At 38.8% G+C, this 19,711-nt stretch overlaps 1 protein-coding gene across 1 annotated transcript; it reads left to right on the top strand.

Annotated features, from left to right (window-relative positions):
• The first annotated feature begins 17,860 nt into the window (after positions 1 to 17,860).
• Positions 17,861 to 18,748, top strand: LOC135698071 (trichohyalin-like). The gene has a single exon (XM_065217930.1). The coding sequence runs from the start codon at positions 17,861 to 17,863 to the stop codon at positions 18,746 to 18,748; it is 888 nt and encodes a 295-aa protein (XP_065074002.1).
• The last annotated feature ends 963 nt before the right edge of the window (positions 18,749 to 19,711 follow it).

Genomic DNA, 19,711 nt, shown 5'->3' with positions numbered 1-19,711 from the left:
TCGGCTGCACCAAACACTCGCGGTACAGCTTCCTGGCGCGTGATTTGGCTACCGTGTTTTTTTTTTGTTTTTTTTTTTTTGTGCTTGTCAGGTATTTTTATCACTGCGACCATTTTTCTGATCTATTGTGATATATTCCCCATTTTTTTTTTCTTTAGCTATATTAAGATGCCGTATCACTATTATTAGGAGTGATCGCCATCGTTTGACTAATAGCATTACCCCAGCACGGCATTATACTTCGAATAAAGTGCACTGCCGTACTGGGAGTTGTTCTCCAAATGTCAAAGGGGTCTATCAGCCCCTTCTCGAAGAACTTACGCCTTTTATTGAAAATTGCTGGACAGTGGCATAGCAAATGTTCCGAGTCTTCCTTTTCTATGCCACAGAAGCGACATACATCATCTTGAAGTTTTCCAATCAGCTTCAAGTGATAACGGCTCGGACAATGACCTGTTATAAGACCTGCATATTTACTAAAATCTTTGTTAGAAAGTTCCAGGATTTTGTGGGTCACAGAAATGTTTGGATTAATAAATCGCTTCGACTGCCTAGCAATAGAAGTGTTCTTCCAGTTTTCCTCCACTTTTGAAGATTCCCACGCTTTTAGCTCCATTCTAAGAGATGCAGACGATAAGCCACAAAAGGGCTCTGGCCCGATGAACTTATGAGAAGATCCGAGTCTTGCTAGTGCATCAGCTCTTTCATTTCGCTCAATCCCGCAATGACCAGGAACCCAATATAAGTTGACTTGATTATGACAAGACAATTTTTGAAGTGATTGAACACACAGACAAGTTTTGATGTACATGTCGTCGACTTTAAAGCATTTAGAGCAGCTTGACTGTCGGACATGACGCATATACTTGATCTCTTATAGTTTCTACACAAACATATAACGGAACACTCTAAAATTGCTTGGATTTCAGCTTGGAACACAGTTGGCCATCTGCCCATAGGAACCGATATTTCTATCCCTGGGCCAGTTAGTCCTGCTCCCACTTGATTGTTCAATCTTGAACCATCTGTATAAAAAACAATCGATCCTGGACGAAGAACCGGGCCACCAAATTGCCATGAATTATGCCCAGGGTCAACTACTTGAAAAAGCCGATTGAAATTGTATCTTTTCTCCATCCAGTCTTCGTTGTTCCTTACTAGAGAGTTGATACTAACAGATGTCCTCTAAGGTCTCCTCCAAAGAGTTTCACTGACCTTGTAATCCTTAGAGCACATTTTTCGGCTTCTAATTGTATAGATTGATGCAATGGTAGCATATAAAGCAAAGCATCCAATGCCTTTGATGGTGTACTTCTCATTGCACCTGTTATTGAGAGAGTTGCTAACCTTTGGAGTTTTTCTAACTTTCTCTGAGCAACACTCTCTTTTGTTTTTGGCCACCAGACCAATGCACCATAAGTAATCCTGGGTTTCACAATCGCCGAGTAAATCCAATGGATCATTTTCGGTTTCAGTCCCCACTGTTTACCGAATGTTCTTTTGCATATCCATAGAGCATTAGTAGCCTGCTCTGGGTGCTTATTCCAATTAAGTTTACTATCGAGGATTACTCCAAGTTATTTGACAGCATTAGAAAGTTCCAAAAGTGTGCCTTTCAATCTTATGTCGTCTAATGAAAATTTCTTCCTTCGGGTAAATGGCACGATAGTAGTTTTAGAAGGATTTATGTTTAATCCTTCCCTATCACACCATGATGAGACAACATTTAAGGCAATTTGAATTCTTTTAGCGATAATACAATCATATTTGCCACGTACAATTATGACTATATCATCTGCGAAGCCAAATTATTTCGAAGCCTTGGGCTATTAAATTTTTGAGAAGATCATCAACTATTAAAGACCACAATAGAGGTGATAACACGCCTCCTTGCGGGCATCCTTTGGTTGCTCTTACACTGATGAGTGAGCTTCCAAGGTTTGCTAATATGTCTCTTTTTGATAGCATTTCATTGATCCAATTTACAATGCTTTGATCGAAACCACGTTTCATCATAGCTGTGGTCATTGCTTCAAAAGATCTTTCTAGTTTTGTAACAACCGTATGGAGTGCTGTTACTGATGACTTACCTTCCTGGTATGCAAATTGATATTTGCTCCGAGGATTTGTAACTAAATATGATGACTTTATGTGTTCATCTATTATTTTTTTCCATTATTTTTAGCAAAATAGACGATAAGCTTATTGGCCTGAAGGATTTTTGTGAAGTTTTATCCTTTTTATTAGCCTTGGGAATAAAAATAACCCGCACTTGTCGCCACACTGCCAGTATATAGCTTAATATTAAGCTTGCTCGATATATCTTTGTTAGAATAGGCATTAAAACCGCTTTTCCCTTCTGTAGTAGTACAGGAAAAATTCCATCCCAACCTGGTGACTTGAAAGGTTCAAAGGAGTCAATCGCCCAGTCAACTTTTCTTTCAGTAAAGATTTTGTTGGCCAAAGTGCAAGCATCAACTCTTGTTCTGTCTAACTCAGTCGTTTCATTCAATATTTCAGGAATATCCGTCCTGGTTTCATCGATACCAATTGCTGTTGTCGTAACGTTTTGGTCTTCGTTTGAATTAATAATAGAACATGGAAAATGCGTTCTCATCATCAACTCTAACGTTTCATTTGTAGAAGCTACATCCATCCTCTTTTTTCAAAGTGCCCAGACCATTGCAATGATCTTTAGCGACTATTTTCTGAAACCTAGCAGTTGCTGGAGTATTTTCAATGTTCTCACATGTATGCCTCCAGTGTATGCTCTTTGATCTCCGTATTTCCTTATTATAGGCGGTGAGGGATTCCTTATATTGTTCCCACTGTTGTGTTCGTTTAGCCCTATTGAAAAGCTTCCGGGCTTTTTTACGAAGTTTCTGTAGCCTGTTGTTCCACCAAGGTACATCCCTGTTTGTAGAGCGTTCCTTTTCGATGCAACTCTCATAAAAGGCATGTTGGATCAAATTTGAAAGTTGTTTAGAACTATTCTCAAGTTCTTCACAAGTGTTTAAGTTAATTGCTATCGTGTCTCTTCCTGTCACTAGCTCTGAATTATATAGCTCCTAGTCTGTTTTCCTAGGATCTCTCAAAGTTTGTGTGAGCTGTTGACCAGCCTCATATTCAAATAATATTTGCTTGTGATCAGACAAAGATATTTCGTCTGACACATGCCAATTTTTAATTTTGTCTGAGATTATTGGACTACACAAAGTCAAATCAAGAAGTTCTTGTCTAATTGCATTTATAAATGTTGGAGCATCTCCTCTGTTACATATATCTATATCATTGTTAGAAATATAATCTAAAAGGTACTCCCCTCAACATTGGTTTTGCGGTTCCCCTTATTTGGATTCTTTTCTGCTTGGATCCTAGTAATTTTGTATCCTGGCTTCGATCCTTGTTTTTGTGGTGTATTCTTTTCTTTTTTTGTCACCGACTGTATTTGTAGTGTAGCCAGGAGCATTACGGTTTGTTTTTTTGCTCTCGACACCACTTGGTCCTGGGATTTCATCAATTTGATCTACGATCATCTTGTCATCGCCAGTGCCTACGAGGGTCTTTTGAGATCCCTTTGCCCTGGTCTTTCACTACCATCATGTAGATTTCTCTTCTGGAACTTTTTTCTTATTTTGGCATTTCCAAACTTGAAATCAAGGATGAATTTACTGTTTTTGATGGAGTTCAAGGATCCTCCGTCGACAGTGAAAACTAGTTCTACATGTTGGTTTTTTACGTTGCGCTGCAGTATCCTCCATGCATCAACAGCCAACCCATCGTTTTGACTTTCTAGGAGAGTCGGAATTTCTTCATTTTTGTCCTCTGAACTCCAAGGGAAGAAACCAATGAGTATTTCAGGACGCGGACGGCTACCGTATTCTGTTTATCGGTTCGGTTAGGCACCTTCCTTACCTTGAAGACATGAAGTCCGGCCCGCTTCATTGTTTGCTGGAGGAACCAGACGGAAGAATTGAACTTCTTGGCCACGTACCGAATCGAAAGGTTCGAATTGCGCTTGAAGTAATCCTTCACCTTCCTTGCGTTCACGGGGTCGGTCGTCTTCGCTTTTCTTCCGCTGCCAGCTCGCCGCTCTTCTTGAACGATTTTACCATACGGGACACGGTCGAATTGTGAAACTGTTTCGCGATCCACCTGTGGGACTGGCCTGGACTTAACACGACCGCTCCCATAATTTTCTGTCGATGCACTTCTTGCTAGGAAACCATCTTGATAACCACTTGACAGACTGTGACGATATTTTGCACATGTAAACATCACACTCTAGACTAGTTTAAATCAATATTTCATCAATTTTTACCCATGCAATAAAAAGTTATACACAAAAGAAAGTGTTGCTTTTTTTTCGAGTACAACTTTTAGTCACAAAAAATTAAAAATTTCCCAAAAACATTTAATAAAATTGTTTAAAGTTTTTGATTTTAATCACATTAGTATGGACAAAATCACATAATCGCGTTTCTTAGTCGCACATGCATCATTTGATATAAGAACACGGGGCGTTTCTGTGGTGGAAAAAAGTGACTTCCATATCTATTAAAGATTACAAATTCGACAGTGAGCATACATAAGGACGTAACCGCGATGATCGATTTTTTCTTTTGTTAATAACTCGCTTAGATTAAAATTTGTCGGTGCGTTTGCTGTTGCTTTTGATAGCCAATACAACCTGTTACAGCACTACCGTATGCGTGATAATGTTTGCACCATTGCGACAAAATTAAGAAAATTTGTTTTCGAGTTTTTTTTTATTTATTCAAAGGGAGGGGGTGTTTCTCAGAGTCTTAACCTATTTTAATCATCGATCGAGTTTCCACTTGCTGCAATTACGGCCTCCACACGCTTCCGGAATGCACGGCAGGTTCTAATAATGTAGTCTGGATCCATTTCTCTCCAGGTACGGGTCAATGTTTGTCTGAGGCTTGCTGTACTCGGTGGCGTTTAAACCAGGCCTTGGCCTTCATGACGCGCCATATTGAGTAATCCAGCGGATTAAGATCGGGGCGGAATGGCGGCCACATATCCATCGCCCAGAACGGAAGATGTTCCTTCAACCACTTCTGAGTGCGGTTCGAGGTGTGGCTAGGAATTTGATACGGGATCGACGCTTAAGGAGGTTCAAGATTTTCTTGCATCGTTCGACTCGTAGCTCCCGGATGCGGTTGGTAATCATGTGAGTTTTTTTTTTTCGTGCCATCAACTTCGCCCCGCAATCTTCTTTTACGATCTTCCGTGCCGTAAAGTCACTGATCCCGTGTTCCTTTGCCATTTCCCTTATTGAACGCACTGGATTCACCCGAATCTTCCTTTTGATAGCAGCGATAACCCTCGGAGCCCAAGCTGACCTCGGACGACCTGTGGCCACCTTCGCAGATAGTTGTCCTTTCTTTTCTCGGTCTAAGCCCCTTTTGACGGTTTTGGGACACTCCCACGGCGATTGAAATGTCTTTTTGCGACATTTGCGAAAAGAAAGGCATTGTATGTACAGGTGAAACGGGAACCTTATTTGTACGATGGTGCAAACATTATCACGCATACGGTACATCGAAAAAATTTCAGATAATATTCAAGCTGAATATTGTATTAGGTCCAAAGTAATATTGATCGATTCTCTTCGTCGATTTTTTCTTTCTATAATAACTTGAGCACATAACCGTTTATTATTGTGTTTGTCGTATTAGATACTAGATAGAAGCTTCTTTTATCGATCTGTGTGCTGAAAATACCAGAGAATGTCTTTACATGGCCGAGGGGATACAATAAGAAAGTCGACGAAGAGAATCTTGTCAATGCTACTTAGGACCTAATGCAGTGTTCAGCTTGAATTGTTTCGTTTAGCTGTAGCAATGTAAAGAGAATCGATCATTGCAAGTAGGCCCTTTTGAACGCTTACTGTCGAATTTCAGTACCTATCACTGAAAAAAAAAAACTCGACTGTTCCTCTATTTATGCTAATAGATAAGCATTGTAATTCACTTCTACTTGGAGAATTATGCAATCGAACGGCTATGCCTCGCCCCCATCAGCAAAAAATCTATGATTTTATAACCATTATAAAGCATAATTTTCCAAGTATGATGGACTTTCATAGCTAATCTAAAAGCATAAAGAGAGGTACCGTCTGATAATTTCAGTGCTTGTTACAGAAATCTGTAATCTGTGCAGGAAAATCCTTTTTTCCCACCACAGGTATAGCAAAACACACAATTCCCCTCGTAGTGTTAATTGGGGGGTTAATTGGTCAAAATTTCCCTAATTTTACTTCCAAAGCTGTATCCCAATGGCCGAGTTAAATTTAACTCGTGGTTAAAAGTGACAGATGAGTTATCGAATAACCCTGCTATCCGAGCGTAGTTATTTCTGACCAACTAGAAATTAAATTTTGGCCACCGTGGCTGAGTTCTGTTTGAAAACCGATCAATTTCCGAGATTTTCGAACATTGAAAATAACTTTCGAAATGTTACGTTTAACCACGAGTTAAATTTAACTCGGCAATTGGGACACAGCCCAAGAAGTATTTCTCGATTACTTTTTCGAAAGGACGCATCAGCTTTTGAAAACAACGTATTTAATCGTCAATTTGGCGTAGCTGGTAGCTCTCTCACGCATGCTAACACTACCATCAGATAGGGGAAGTTTTCCCCTACCTGTTTGCTTGATATAGTGGTGTTATGCCGAACCGACGATAAAATGCGTTGTTTACATAAGCTGATATGATATTTTGAAAAAGTAATCGAGATTTGTAGAACGCGGGATTGTTATCACTCAGACAAGAAGGTTGATCTAGTTCGGAGCGCTTGCGCCATCGAGGCGACGGCGCTGCCAGTGATCTCGACGGAAATGATGCGCAAGGTTCGAGGTGCAAAACTTGAACGCTGCTTGCTTGACAGAAACTGCTGCCTTCCTAATGCTACTACTTCCTGCTTACCCGCCCTCTGAACCGAAAATGAGTTGAGGCACAAATGCGGTGTCCTTTTATAACTTTTCAGATTCAATCAGCACGATGTACGACCAAATGGTATTCGAATGGGTTTGAGGAGAACGTTAAAATTATTTCCTATCGATTGGTGTAATTGGATTTTAATTACATCTATAAATGACAAAGTTATAAACGTTCAAAACCTTACACCTTTTTGTGACGGCCGCAATTTTCAATTTTCGATTTACCCCCAGTACCTTTCCGTAAGACGTAGTCTACGTCAAAACTTAAAAGAAATTAATTTAGGAATAAGACATCGACAAAACCTAATTTAGGAATTGTTTATTGTTTATTGTTTTTTTTTTTTTTTTTTTTCCTTTATTTACAAGGCTTTCAGCCATTGGCTGGTTCGCCATTGTTTATTGTTATTATTATTATTCTTCATCTGACTAACAGTCTTAATGAAGTTTTATGGGAAAAAACCTGAATGACTCGGCTACAAAAATTAGCCCATCTCTTGCAGGCGCAAAAACCCCATATCTTTTCATCTCGCGTACAATTAATAGATAGAACAAAACAATAAGTAGTCAGTAGCATAAAAAGTAATCATCCTTGTTCATGGAGTTGTCGGATGCTCGGTGAAGTGCTCATCGATGATACAAACCGGGAACAAAAAAAATATCAAGCAGCATAGCTCTATCAGTCTAATTAAATTGGACAGTTACTCACCAATTCCCCAAATCGAACGATCATTGGATAATGAAATTGTTGAGTGTACCGTAAAACGGGGTATCTTTGATAATGCGGGTAACTTTGATAGTATAATATAAAGAATAAATTTACTTGGTGTGCTTTATTCAAATAATAAACATATGGTATATAATTTTTATATAGTATGTGTTACATATTTTACAAAAATATTAAAAAAAAACCATTTTCGTGTTGTTCGTCTTTTTGAAAAAGCACTCAAACCATCACTTTTGAAATGTATTTCCGATACAGCCATCACAAATTCAATGTTGTATTCTTATTGCTTATGAAGTTTTCTGATTAGGGTTACGGTATGTAATGTGGGTCTAGTCCTTTCATTCGGCCTATCACGCAAATAAATAATTAATTAAGGAATATTACACAAAAAATAAGGAAAATATTGATCACTGATGGTTGATAAATGTGTACCACACACAAATCAATTTATATCACAACATTTCAATACATTTTCAGCTCTCGTAAGTAATAAAACTGGTTGAGAATATCACAATGTTCGGAGTTTTTAGCCGCCATGACTTATAAGGTTAAGATGGGAAGGTTGACTGACGATCATCAAATGGCCTGATTATGGCATTTATTGATTGGAATTACCTGATAATACACACTAGACGTAAAACTTACAGTTGCTGTTTGAATATTTTATGTTTATTTTAATTGTTTAACAACGTTTTCACAAGTAAAACATGGACCCAACTTTAGGGACACATTTCTTTTCTATGTTCCTAACTATGGCCCATGAAATTCATTTGACAGCATATAGCAATAAGAGTAACGTCAACAATGTTGTTTTGCATTTGGATGATAAGGAACGAACAGGAAGGGAGATTTTTTCTGCCAAACCTGTATAATGAACATCACAATGTTCTGATTTAGATATTCTGCGGTCAAAAGACGATAAGCGAAATTTTTAATTTTTAATTTTTAAATTGAGTGATTTAATGTAGTTTTCGTAAAATTTTCTCTAAGAAATGTTTTGAGGAATGAAGAGCATTAAGTTAACAGTGATAGTGATAAAAAAAAATACATCAGAAAACGTTACCAAGAGCGTTTTTTTGAGGATCAAACAAGATAGGACGAAGTTGCATCCATAAATAGACCCAATTTGGGGACAATAGACCCATATTACATACATTTCCCTCGTGAGTTATTGTCTTAAAAAAAGTAAGTTTTTCAACTTTTCGTGGTTTCTGATAGCAAACGACATGATAAGCATATCTAAGCATACCATTTAGCAGTAGAATATCGTTTGCAGGTAAATTCATTGATGAGTTATGATTAAAAACGTAATCGATGGCTGCATATTAGACCGAGGTTAGGGACGTATACCCTATATACTCATTCAAAGTTCCATATTTAAAGAACTATATTGTTTGAGTTTCACTAATTTTTTTTCTAGATTCATCGAGCATTATCAAAGTAACCCCAAATCAAAATACTTAAGTTCGGTCACAAAACTTAAAAAATAGGACCAATGCTTTAATTTTCGTTCAACATATTACTAACGAATTAATTTTTGGATCCTCTTGTTTTAAAAATATAAAATTTGAAAAACAGTCATCGCTGTAAAAAATATTTGAAATATACTTTAAAAAACTATCAATGTTACCCCGTTTTCGGCGCCTCAATGTAACGGCAAAAGCGTTGAAGTCAAACAGTAAATACATCTGTTTGAAGCTAGCTGACATGAAACGGATGGGATCATGCTGACCATAAAAAAACATTGCGGGACTCGAGCCTCAAAAAATCACGTTGGTGAAAGATTCGTTCTGGACCGTAAATATTCAACTGTGCCAGGATATCAGGTGAATCCGTGTCTCCTAAAAGGATTTTAGCCACAAATACCGCTTGCACAATGGATCGTCTTTTTTTCTAGAGTTTCAATACCCAGCAGACTACAACGGTCCTCGTACTGTGGCAGATTGAGCGGATCTCGCCATGGAAGATCACGAAGGGCGTACCTTACATATTTCCTTTGGATCGCTTCTATCCTAGCAATCCACGTTGATTGATACGGGCACCAAACTACAGCATTTGATTCCAGTATCGACCGTAGCAGAGCACAATATAACGAACGAAGGCAGAGAGGGTCACGGAATTCGTTGGCTATCTTGAAAATGAATCCAAGCAGTCGGTTAGCTCTGGAGATAATATCGTTGTAATGTAAACGGAAGGTTAGCGCAGAATCAAGGATAACTCCTAAATCCCGTACTTGATAAACACGCTCAAGAGGCTGCTGGGCGATGTTGTAGTCATGTATGATTGGCTTCTGTTTTCTGTGAAACGAGATAAGGTTGCATTTGTGAATGCTTAGCGTAAGCCTATTTCTGGAGCACCACTCACCGAAACGGTCTATTAATTGCTGCAATGTGACACAGTCCTGAAGATATTTCACCACCATGTAAATTTTGACGTCATCAGCATAGAATAAGTTGCAGCCATGGGGCAGTGCTTTACATAACTCATTGATGAAAATTGAGAACAGCAGGGGACCCAGGTTGCTCCCCTGTGGCACACCTGATATGTTGGTGAACGGTGCAGAACATTCACGTCCAATCTTCACAATGAGTCTCCGGTCCGTAAGATATGATCTAAACCAGCAGGTCAAGTTTGAAGAAACACCAAGTCGTCCAAGCAAAATCTCATGATCAACTCGGTCAAAATGCCAATCTCTTGGGATAGAATCCATGTTGATATGAAGAAATATAATTCCTGCAGGAGGTGAACAGCATGTCGTTGATTATGATCTCAAAAATCTTCGAGCAGGCGCACAGTGAAGTTATTCCACGATAGTTCTCAATATTACGCTTATCGCCCTTTTTGTGAACTGGAAACATAATGAAAGTTTTCCAGCTGGAGGGAAATTTACGCTCACGCAAGGAAATGTTGAACAGTTGAGTCAGAGCGTTAATCATAGCATCACAACATCTCTTCAAGATACATGACGGAATACCATCATGGCTAGGTGATGTGGAGTATTTCAATTTATCGATGGCAGATTTAACCTGTTGGAGAGAAATCTGAAAATGTCGATGTCGCAGATGTGCATTTCCCCAAGTTGGCTTCGGGCTAGGCCTACCCAGACAACCACAATGCACGTATATTCAAAGTTGTTTTCGTGATATACAAACATATATACAAACAAACAAGTCGTATAGAATGCAAAAAAATGGCTTATACGTACAAAAGTGGGGGCCATATACGTGCATATTTTCGTTTAATTTAAAACGAGTTGATTTAACACCATATACGATTTGATCTGTAATAACAAATCCATTTTGAAAAGTCTTACGATGTAATCCGATTTAATTTGTGATACAGTACGACGGAAAAATGAGTCATCGAATATAAGTCGGAAATTTGCATTCTATACGATTTAACTTAAACATAATGCGAGGTATGCGATTCTAATATGCGATTTTGACTTAAACTGTAGCAATTTACGATACGATACATTGTTATACGACTTCTGGTTGTCTGGGTACGCAAAGGAACATGATCAGCAATGATGTTATGCATAATCCGAGTGAAGCGATCAACAGCATCGTCCACATCTCCGGAAGTGTCCAAATGTGCCCAGTCTGTATGGTAAAGTGCATCCACCATTCCTTCGAAATCTGCCCTGCAAAAATCATAACCTGGATCTTCGGGAAAGTCCTCAAAATCGAAACCTGTAAAAACGTTGACTTCGACTGTTAACGGAGGGTGATCAGCATTGAGAATAGATAAAGGTACCGTAGCCCCTGATATCATTCACCAGAGCTAGATCCAAGAGGCGACCATTGCGACCATGCAGACTAAATCCGTCGAGTAATGCAGCACAAGCGACAGAGATGTTGGATTGCAAAACATCTACTGTTGGTTGACCGTTTCTTGAAGAGTCCCAAACTTAACCAGATTGATTGTAATCTCCTAGCAAAAGTGCGTGGTCGTTTGCACCAACGCGGGTAAGTATAGCTCCAATGGATTCGACATGATTCGTTATGCTGCTGAAATCAGCCTTACGATCCGGTGGTAGGTAAATGACTCCAATGCTAATGGTACAGCGAGGTAATTTAAGCTTTACCCAAAGCTGACAATTACACTGTACATCAGTGATCAAATTTCCGACGTCGTTTGGAAAATTATCCATCGAAGGAAATGGAAAATGGATGGAAAATCCTTGGTATAGTCAATTCTGCGGAAAACAGGAGGAGTTGAAAGTTCCATTTTTCCACCACTCCTTGATTTGGGCAAGTTGGTTTTGGGTTCCTGATCTGCAACTTTCCGCGAATAGATGCGTCTTCGTTTCCGTGAAAAATTGAAAGAAATTCCCTCCTCAGCCAAGTCAGAGTCAGACTCGTCATCGGAGTGGGATTGATGATTACATATAAATTTATTAAACACTTTGCATTTGCTAATTGCATGATTAAAATCAACTTACATTATAAGGCACCCTTCGCAGGAAAGAAGATTGCTCACCTGAAAAAAATAAATAAAACAGATATTGATTAGAATTGGGACCAAAAATGAACACGTTCTCCTACTATGTTGTAGGCCATCATCAAAAATTGCCTCCAGACCTCCCATTTTGCTTTAGTGAAAAATTACATCCCTCGGGAAACATCTTGTTCTGCCTTATTCTTCAATTACTTAATTTCCGCTTTGAAATATGCATTTCTCAACAAACTACACGATCCAATCATGGTAATCACTCACCCCAATCATATGCATTTCAACATTTGCAAAAAGAGGGGACTCGACAGACCTTTCGGTTCACCCAAAAGGATCCGAAAAATTGCATCCCGCACAAGCCAATAATTTAGAACGAGAACGCATTTAAAACCCAATAATCATTAGCATTCGAGCTAAAAAAAAGTCTCAGTCTGCCCCAAACAATACCAACTTCGCATCTGCATTTCCTCTGCTTTACAAAATGCCAAAAAATGATGAATACCCTTATCCCTTTTTTTCTTCCTTTTCAGTGAAGCATCCCTCGCCCGACGTGATTACCATACCAACTAGTGTATGAGCGAACGAATTTTCTACTCTGCTTTCAAGGCCTTTGAACTTGACTTCTCGGGACGGTCATCAGCACCACGCCGCAACCGTGCACAGATTCTACTGAAGGTTACCAAAAACGGCATATTTCAACATTGGAATGTACATTTTTGTGTAAGACCCACCGACAAAAGGGAGCCAAACCGTGTCATCGATGCCAATCGAAAAAAAAAGAAGTTGGTTCCTACTTGTGAGTCGTGGCCAAGGAAACAATTCATCATCGGTGTACTTAACCTCGTCGCCACTACGTAATTATCTGTGATGCGAGTCATAAATTAAGATTAAATTTTCACCGAACGACGACAGGCAGCCTGGTCCAACCTGGATGGCAGTCAGGAAGGCGGTTCGGTTCAACCGGTCGGTCGGTGACTTCTATGGTCCTTTCACGTGAACTGCCAAGTATTTACGAGAAGAAACGGGATCTTGTCGGGAGAATAACGTTATCAACTGCCAACCGGCAGCGGTTGTTTTGCTTAGGCATGCATGGGCGCTGGTCCGGAGGTGTTGCTTGTATTTCATGGGCTTACGGATATGGTTTATTTGATCGGTACATATTTATGAAGGTGAGGTGAAATTTTGCTAAGCAAACTAAACAAATAAAGCAACCGTAAAATATTGCTTGTGAGTTGACATAAGGATCTATGGCGTATCCTGGAATGTAGTTTCACATTTGATTTAATATTCATTTTATATCGTTTAACACCTAATTCATAGTTGAGGGAGATACTGAATGAATGTTAATATCAGACGTATGCCGAAGTGCATCCAATAACGTTTCAATGTGTTTGAACGGAACTGGAATCAAGAAGCAGTATTAGATTTTCAACAATATCTCTATAGTTTGTGACACTTTAACCCGTTCAACAAAGAGAGGTAAAGTGCGGTTTGTGCTTAGACTGTGTGCTATGCATCTTCCTGATCAATCAATTATAGAACCGTGACAGAATGAGGACAGTCAGAAATGCATGCATGGTGCGAATGCACATAGCGAACGAACCGAACATGTGTTTTGCTGAGTTTCCTTTTTCTAGACTCGGTGCACTAAAAAGTCTCGAATTAGTAGAACCAGAAAGGGCAATAAAAAGTGTCCAATATCACAACACTTATATTGATGAGCGCGTAAATCAAAATCAGCCAAAAAATTTCAATGTTTGTCAACACCTTACCAGGCGTCTCTTTCTATCTCTTTTTAATACACTAGATTTAATGAAAAGTCAATTGTAACCGTGTTAAATACTGAAGCTGTTTTCTGCTACATAAACTCTGTAAACCTTATGAAATAAACGCAAACTTGTTCAAGAACGACTCTGACTTCAATACGATTCCCTCTGGGAAGACCGTAAACAGAAAAAAAAACCCATTGGCTAGTGATCTACGGTCTGTAGACCATCCAGTAGAAACCACTAAAGCCAAAGTCTTGACAATTCGCCGTGAGTATGCACCTCGTAGCAATATAGGATCCCATCGGATCTCATAACTAATTGATTTCTCCTGCTTTTACATATTTTTCCTGAAAACTTTTAAAAATATCTAGTATGAGCTAGATATGTAGTTGAATTCATGATTGAACTACTTAAAGAGTACTGGGTTCTAGAAAATATTATAAAAAAAATATCATCCGTATTTAACGATACCATTTCAAGAACAGTTCACGTGACCATGACCAATATATTAATGAAAAGTTGAGGAAAATCGGTTCTAAAATGGCCGAGATATAAGCACTACTGGTCCCAAGCAAATCGATTAAAGTACCCCATTCTATTTTAAATTCTAGTACTACGCTATGTTTGTTTGATTTGCTATGAAAGTTTGACAGATAAAATTAGGGGTTTGTGAATTTTCCTATATTTCGATTAGCTTGGGACCAAGAGTAGTACCAGAGCTGAGCTAAAAAATTGAGCACGTTTCTTAAGGGACCTTCTAGTCTTAGAGTTACCTCTATGGTGAAACCTCTCTTGATTGTCCTCACATTCGAAACGTTTTTTTTCTTTTCTGGAAAACCGAGAAAAAATTTACTCAGTCTTTGAGTGACCCGAGGGGGGCGACACATCTAAATCTCAATTTTAGATGCTTAAAAAATCTCACACTAGCGAATCAATCTTCGAAAAATCGTCTTGCATTTCTCGCATCTACTTGCATCGCGCATCATCTTTTTGCAGGAAATCTTCAGAATCGTCATCAATCTTCTTTCTATCTACTCAGCGTGCGAGCAGCTAGCCACAGCACAACACAATCTTTCCTGCAGCGTAGGTAGAGTCGTCCCCCTCGGAGTGACCTGCGTTTTTATTTTGCGAATTTGAGTGAACGGAGCTCAAATATAACTCAAATTCAACAGCCGTGTTTCTTTATGAAGTTAAATTATATTTCAAAAACATACTGATTAATGTAAATCTTTTAAAATTTTGTTGACGTACAATGAAGTATGGTCATGAGCTAGGTCATAAGGTATAGTTCATTTTACGCGATGACAGCAGCCTGAAATAACTGATAATATTGTTGTTAATTCTCTCAGTGGGTAGGTATCTGAAAAAGTTCATTAATTAACTGAAAAAAATCAGTCCATCAGAAACGTATTGTGAAATGGTGTTTCTCCCCAAAACCTATGAACAGAATCATATTTCAGTTAATTAGTCAAACATTGGATCACTTCCTACAGTGCATTTCAGCAATTTTTAGTCAGCTTTTAGCAAATACCAAAACTAGAATCAATTCAGGAACCACTGTTAGCCATAAATGGGTTTTTACTCACTGGCTGTTTTGTATTTGTTAGCATGAGAGGCATTTCTAAATACTAATATAAAATAACTCAACTGTTGAGCAATTTTGTTTTTTCATGTACGGGTGTACACCCTTTTAGAAAACTAGTTCTAGTTAGTAGAATTTTCAGGCAAAGATTGACACTTGGCTGCGGGATTTTTCGGTAGAGCGACCGAATAAGAGAAAAGTCGCAATGTTTCACGCATCCAGTGACGTTTGTTTATCGAATTTTCCCATAGGAGTAAAGAAGCTTTGTAGACGCAAATTGGCGTACCATTTCGACCCGTTTTGCCTTTGAAACTTTTCAGTGGAGTGAAAAGGTAAAGAAACCATTCGCTATGTTTCTCGAAACTAACATTTCATTATGGGATTTTCTTACAGGAGTAAAGAGTTGCAGGCTCGTCGTCTGCGCTAATGGTTTCACCAATACCATTTTAAAGTCATCATATACATTTCATAGCCCATAATTAAAAACACGTCTCAAAATGACGTCTCTAAAGTTCGGCCCATAGTTTTAAAGCGCAATTTGCGCTAAATCTTCTGAATTAACAATACATGTGAAAACTTTGATATTGATTTGTTAGGCTACCATGTGACAAAAAGGTAAGTCCTTTCAATTCACGGGTTTTTTGATGACCACCTCAGTGTAGATTTCCATTAGTATAATAATTCGGCTAGATCATGGCGCCTATACATAAAAAAACATACAAATTTCACTCATTTTTTCCTTCAAAAAAGAGTACCTTAACTACATTTGTCCTAAAAATATACAATGCCTTTACGGATAACAATTTCACAGTAGATGCGATACTAGTTTTTCATAACTACTTTGAATTATTGCTGAATTAATTAGTTATTTGCTTGATAGGCCGAAGTGAGGGGCTAGGCTGACATTACATCCCGTAACCCTATCAAAAATATCTATTGTTGAAATTTTTTTGAAATCAGTACAACTCGAAAGAACTGATCATGTTCAAAAGAAGGAAGCATTCATATAAATCAAAAATACAATTATTCGAAAATTTCGGAAATCAGTATAACTCAAAAGAACTGCTCATGTTTAAAAGAATGAAGCATTTGAATAGCTGGCCAGGTTGAAAAAATCAAAGCTTCTTAATCTTTTTTTGAGATTGATTTCAAAACTTACTGCGCTTTGATATAAGTTCAGAACCGTAGAAAATGGCTTGCCCTTCGGCGAAATTACCCATTCGGCAAAATGACCTTCCGCGAAATTACCATTCGGCAAACGTCCATCGGCGAAACGTTCTTCGGCGAAAAATTCTTCGATGATACGTCCTTCGGCGAAACCTCCTTCAGCGAAATGTCCCGCTCCCAGTTTTCCATGGCCATTAGATCGAACTATTTGGGCATGATTTTTTTTTATCCTTGGACATAAAAAAACATTAGTTCCTAGAAAGGCATTTTGAGATCGCAGAAAAAATCTTCAAGATTCAGCGAGTTATTGAAATTTTCAAGATTCTAAGACAAGTACAGTCGAACCATTGACTGACAGAAATATTCAAAGATTCTGTGCCTTGAAGTATTTTGAGAGATGTTATAATTTTGATTTTTAAAGTGATCGCTTTTGTCTTATACCCCGGACAGACTATGGCTTATATCATGTAATATAGGCTGTCTTGCAATGAGCACTCATACATAGGATTTCCAGTGAAAACTAGATGTTTGAGTGCTCATTGCAAGGCAGCCTATATTACATGATATTAGTCTGTAAAATCCGAGATCTTAGAAAATAAATCCTTAGTCCCAATTTCCCAAGTACAATGCATTGAACATTTTCAATAAGTGCTATAGTCTTGAAAATGTTTTAAAGTGCGGAGTCTGAAATAATTTTCTATCCTTGAGATCTTGTAAATTTTCTGTTGTTACGATATCTTAAATTCTTATATGCTCAAAATTGATTATAAATCGTGATAAATATTTTTTTCCAATCATGAAAATCCAAAATCTTTAGAAATGATTACAGTTATTTTTTTTAGGGGCAAAGGGTTATGCAATATAAAATAAAATACATTTAAAAACAGGTTTTCTACCTTTTTTCATTTACACAACCGGAAAAACTATCAATGATAACCATGTAACTGAACGGTAACTGTTTTTGTTGCGTATAGTTGTGAGACGATTGGAAAAAAAAAACTGTCAACAGAGCCATCTATGCGCCTTCTTGACGGGTGGCGATTGGACTCCAATAGAGGTGGATTCCATCCTGAGCGATATTTCACGCGCGGAGTAAGATTTTGCGAAGGTAGGAGTGAGAAAAAAGTACTAGATGTCCCTCTCATTCCAACGCATATTTTGCTCCACTCCGTTAATGCACGCTCATATCTGAATACACCATGAAGTGGGCTACGATGGAGCAGCGGATAGAACAGCGGATAGAGCAGCGGATAGAGCAGCGGATAGAGCAGCGGATAGAGCAGCGGATAGAGCAGCGGATAGAGCAGCGGATAGAGCAGCGGATAGAGCAGCGGATAGAGCAGCGGATAGAGCAGCGGATAGAGCAGCGGATAGAGCAGCGGATAGAGCAGCGGATAGAGCAGCGGATAGAGCAGCGGATAGAGCAGCGGATAGAGCAGCGGATAGAGCAGCGGATAGAGCAGCGGATAGAGCAGCGGATAGAGCAGCGGATAGAGCAGCGGATAGAGCAGCGGATAGAGCAGCGGATAGAGCAGCGGATAGAGCAGCGGATAGAGCAGCGGATAGAGCAGCGGATAGAGCAGCGGATAGAGCAGCGGATAGAGCAGCGGATAGAGCAGCGGATAGAGCAGCGGATAGAGCAGCGGATAGAGCAGCGGATAGAGCAGCGGATAGAGCAGCGGATAGAGCAGCGGATAGAGCAGTGGATAGAGCAGCGGATAGAGCAGCGGATAGAGCAGCGGATAGAGCAGCGGATAGAGCAGCGGATAGAGCAGCGGATAGAGCAGCGGATAGAGCAGTGGATAGAGCAGCGGATAGAGCAGCGGATAGAGCAGTGGATAGAGCAGCGGATAGAGCAGCGGATAGAGCAGCGGATAGAGCAGCGGATAGAGCAGCGGATAGAGCAGCGGATAGAGCAGCGGATAGAGCAGCGGATAGAGCAGCGGATAGAGCAGCGGATAGAGCAGCGGATAGAGCAGCGGATAGAGCAGCGGATAGAGCAGCGGATAGAGCAGCGGATAGAGCAGCGGATAGAGCAGCGGATAGAGCAGTGGATGGAACTATTACTTGAGATAAACCACTTCTAATACCTTCATAAAAATTACATGAGCATGCTATGAACTAAACAATCTTCACTGACAATTCCGAGAAATTTGCCATTTTGATCGAATACACCCTTTAATTTAACAATATGGAAATTTATTTTGCGTTAGCAGTTAGTAAATTAGTACATGTATGAATTAGCACACAATTCCTTGATCAATTTCACTACCATAAGCAATTGACATTAATCCGGTTGTTAAATAGAATCATAATAATGAAATAAATCTATGAAAATCTTATACATTATTGCAAAGCAATTCTTAGCTGATTTTTAAAGGAATCCCAAGAAGAATTCTAAGGGAAAACAATTATAAGGATGGTTTGAATAAATTAGAATAATTCCAGAAGAATAAAATAACGTGACATTTTTCAAATGATTTTAAAGAAATTTAAAAATCCAAACGAAGTATTCATAAAGAATTTAGTATTTTGTATTTTGAAAACAATTTAAGGAGTGTTCAAAGAATAAAGGCATCGAAAATTCGTGAATATCAACCAAGTTATCGAACATTTCACGACGCTTCCTGAATTTATTTAAAGACTCAGTTCCGTGAACTCAAAACCTCTATGAAGTTTCCTGAATAAGTGGAATGTTTGATGAACTCCTGGGATTTTTCGTCAACTTCTACGAAGTTCCCAGTACTTCAAAGATGTTTTGAAAAATAAACCAAATATGTATAATACTGCGACAGCCACTAGAAAACTGGCCGGAATTTTTAAACTTTCCTGAACTTTCACTAAATTCCCTGTAGTAAACTTCTACAAAGTTGCACTTTTATAAAGTTTCTTGAACTTTTAGGATTTTCGATTTCATGAAGTTCGACAAAGTTTCCGAAATTCCATGTACTAACAAAATCCTTCGTCAATGGATTCGTGTAATTAAGAGAAGGTCTCGGAACACCTTTATGAAGTTTTCTGAAATAAAACAAAGTTTCTCAAACGGAAGT

The sequence above is a fragment of the Ochlerotatus camptorhynchus genome, unplaced genomic scaffold (assembly GCF_037179485.1).
Source record: "Ochlerotatus camptorhynchus isolate MF236.1 unplaced genomic scaffold, CSIRO-AGI_Acam_v1.1 ptg000082l, whole genome shotgun sequence".
Classification (NCBI taxonomy): domain Eukaryota; kingdom Metazoa; phylum Arthropoda; class Insecta; order Diptera; family Culicidae; genus Ochlerotatus; species Ochlerotatus camptorhynchus.
The sequence above is the reverse complement of the archived record's forward strand: the minus strand, read 5'-3'. Positions and strand labels throughout refer to the sequence as shown.

Coding starts and splice junctions, on each gene's coding strand:
- LOC135698071 (XM_065217930.1), top strand. CDS start 17,861: ATGAAGTGGGCTACGATGGAGCAGCGGATAGAACAGCGGATAGAGCAG.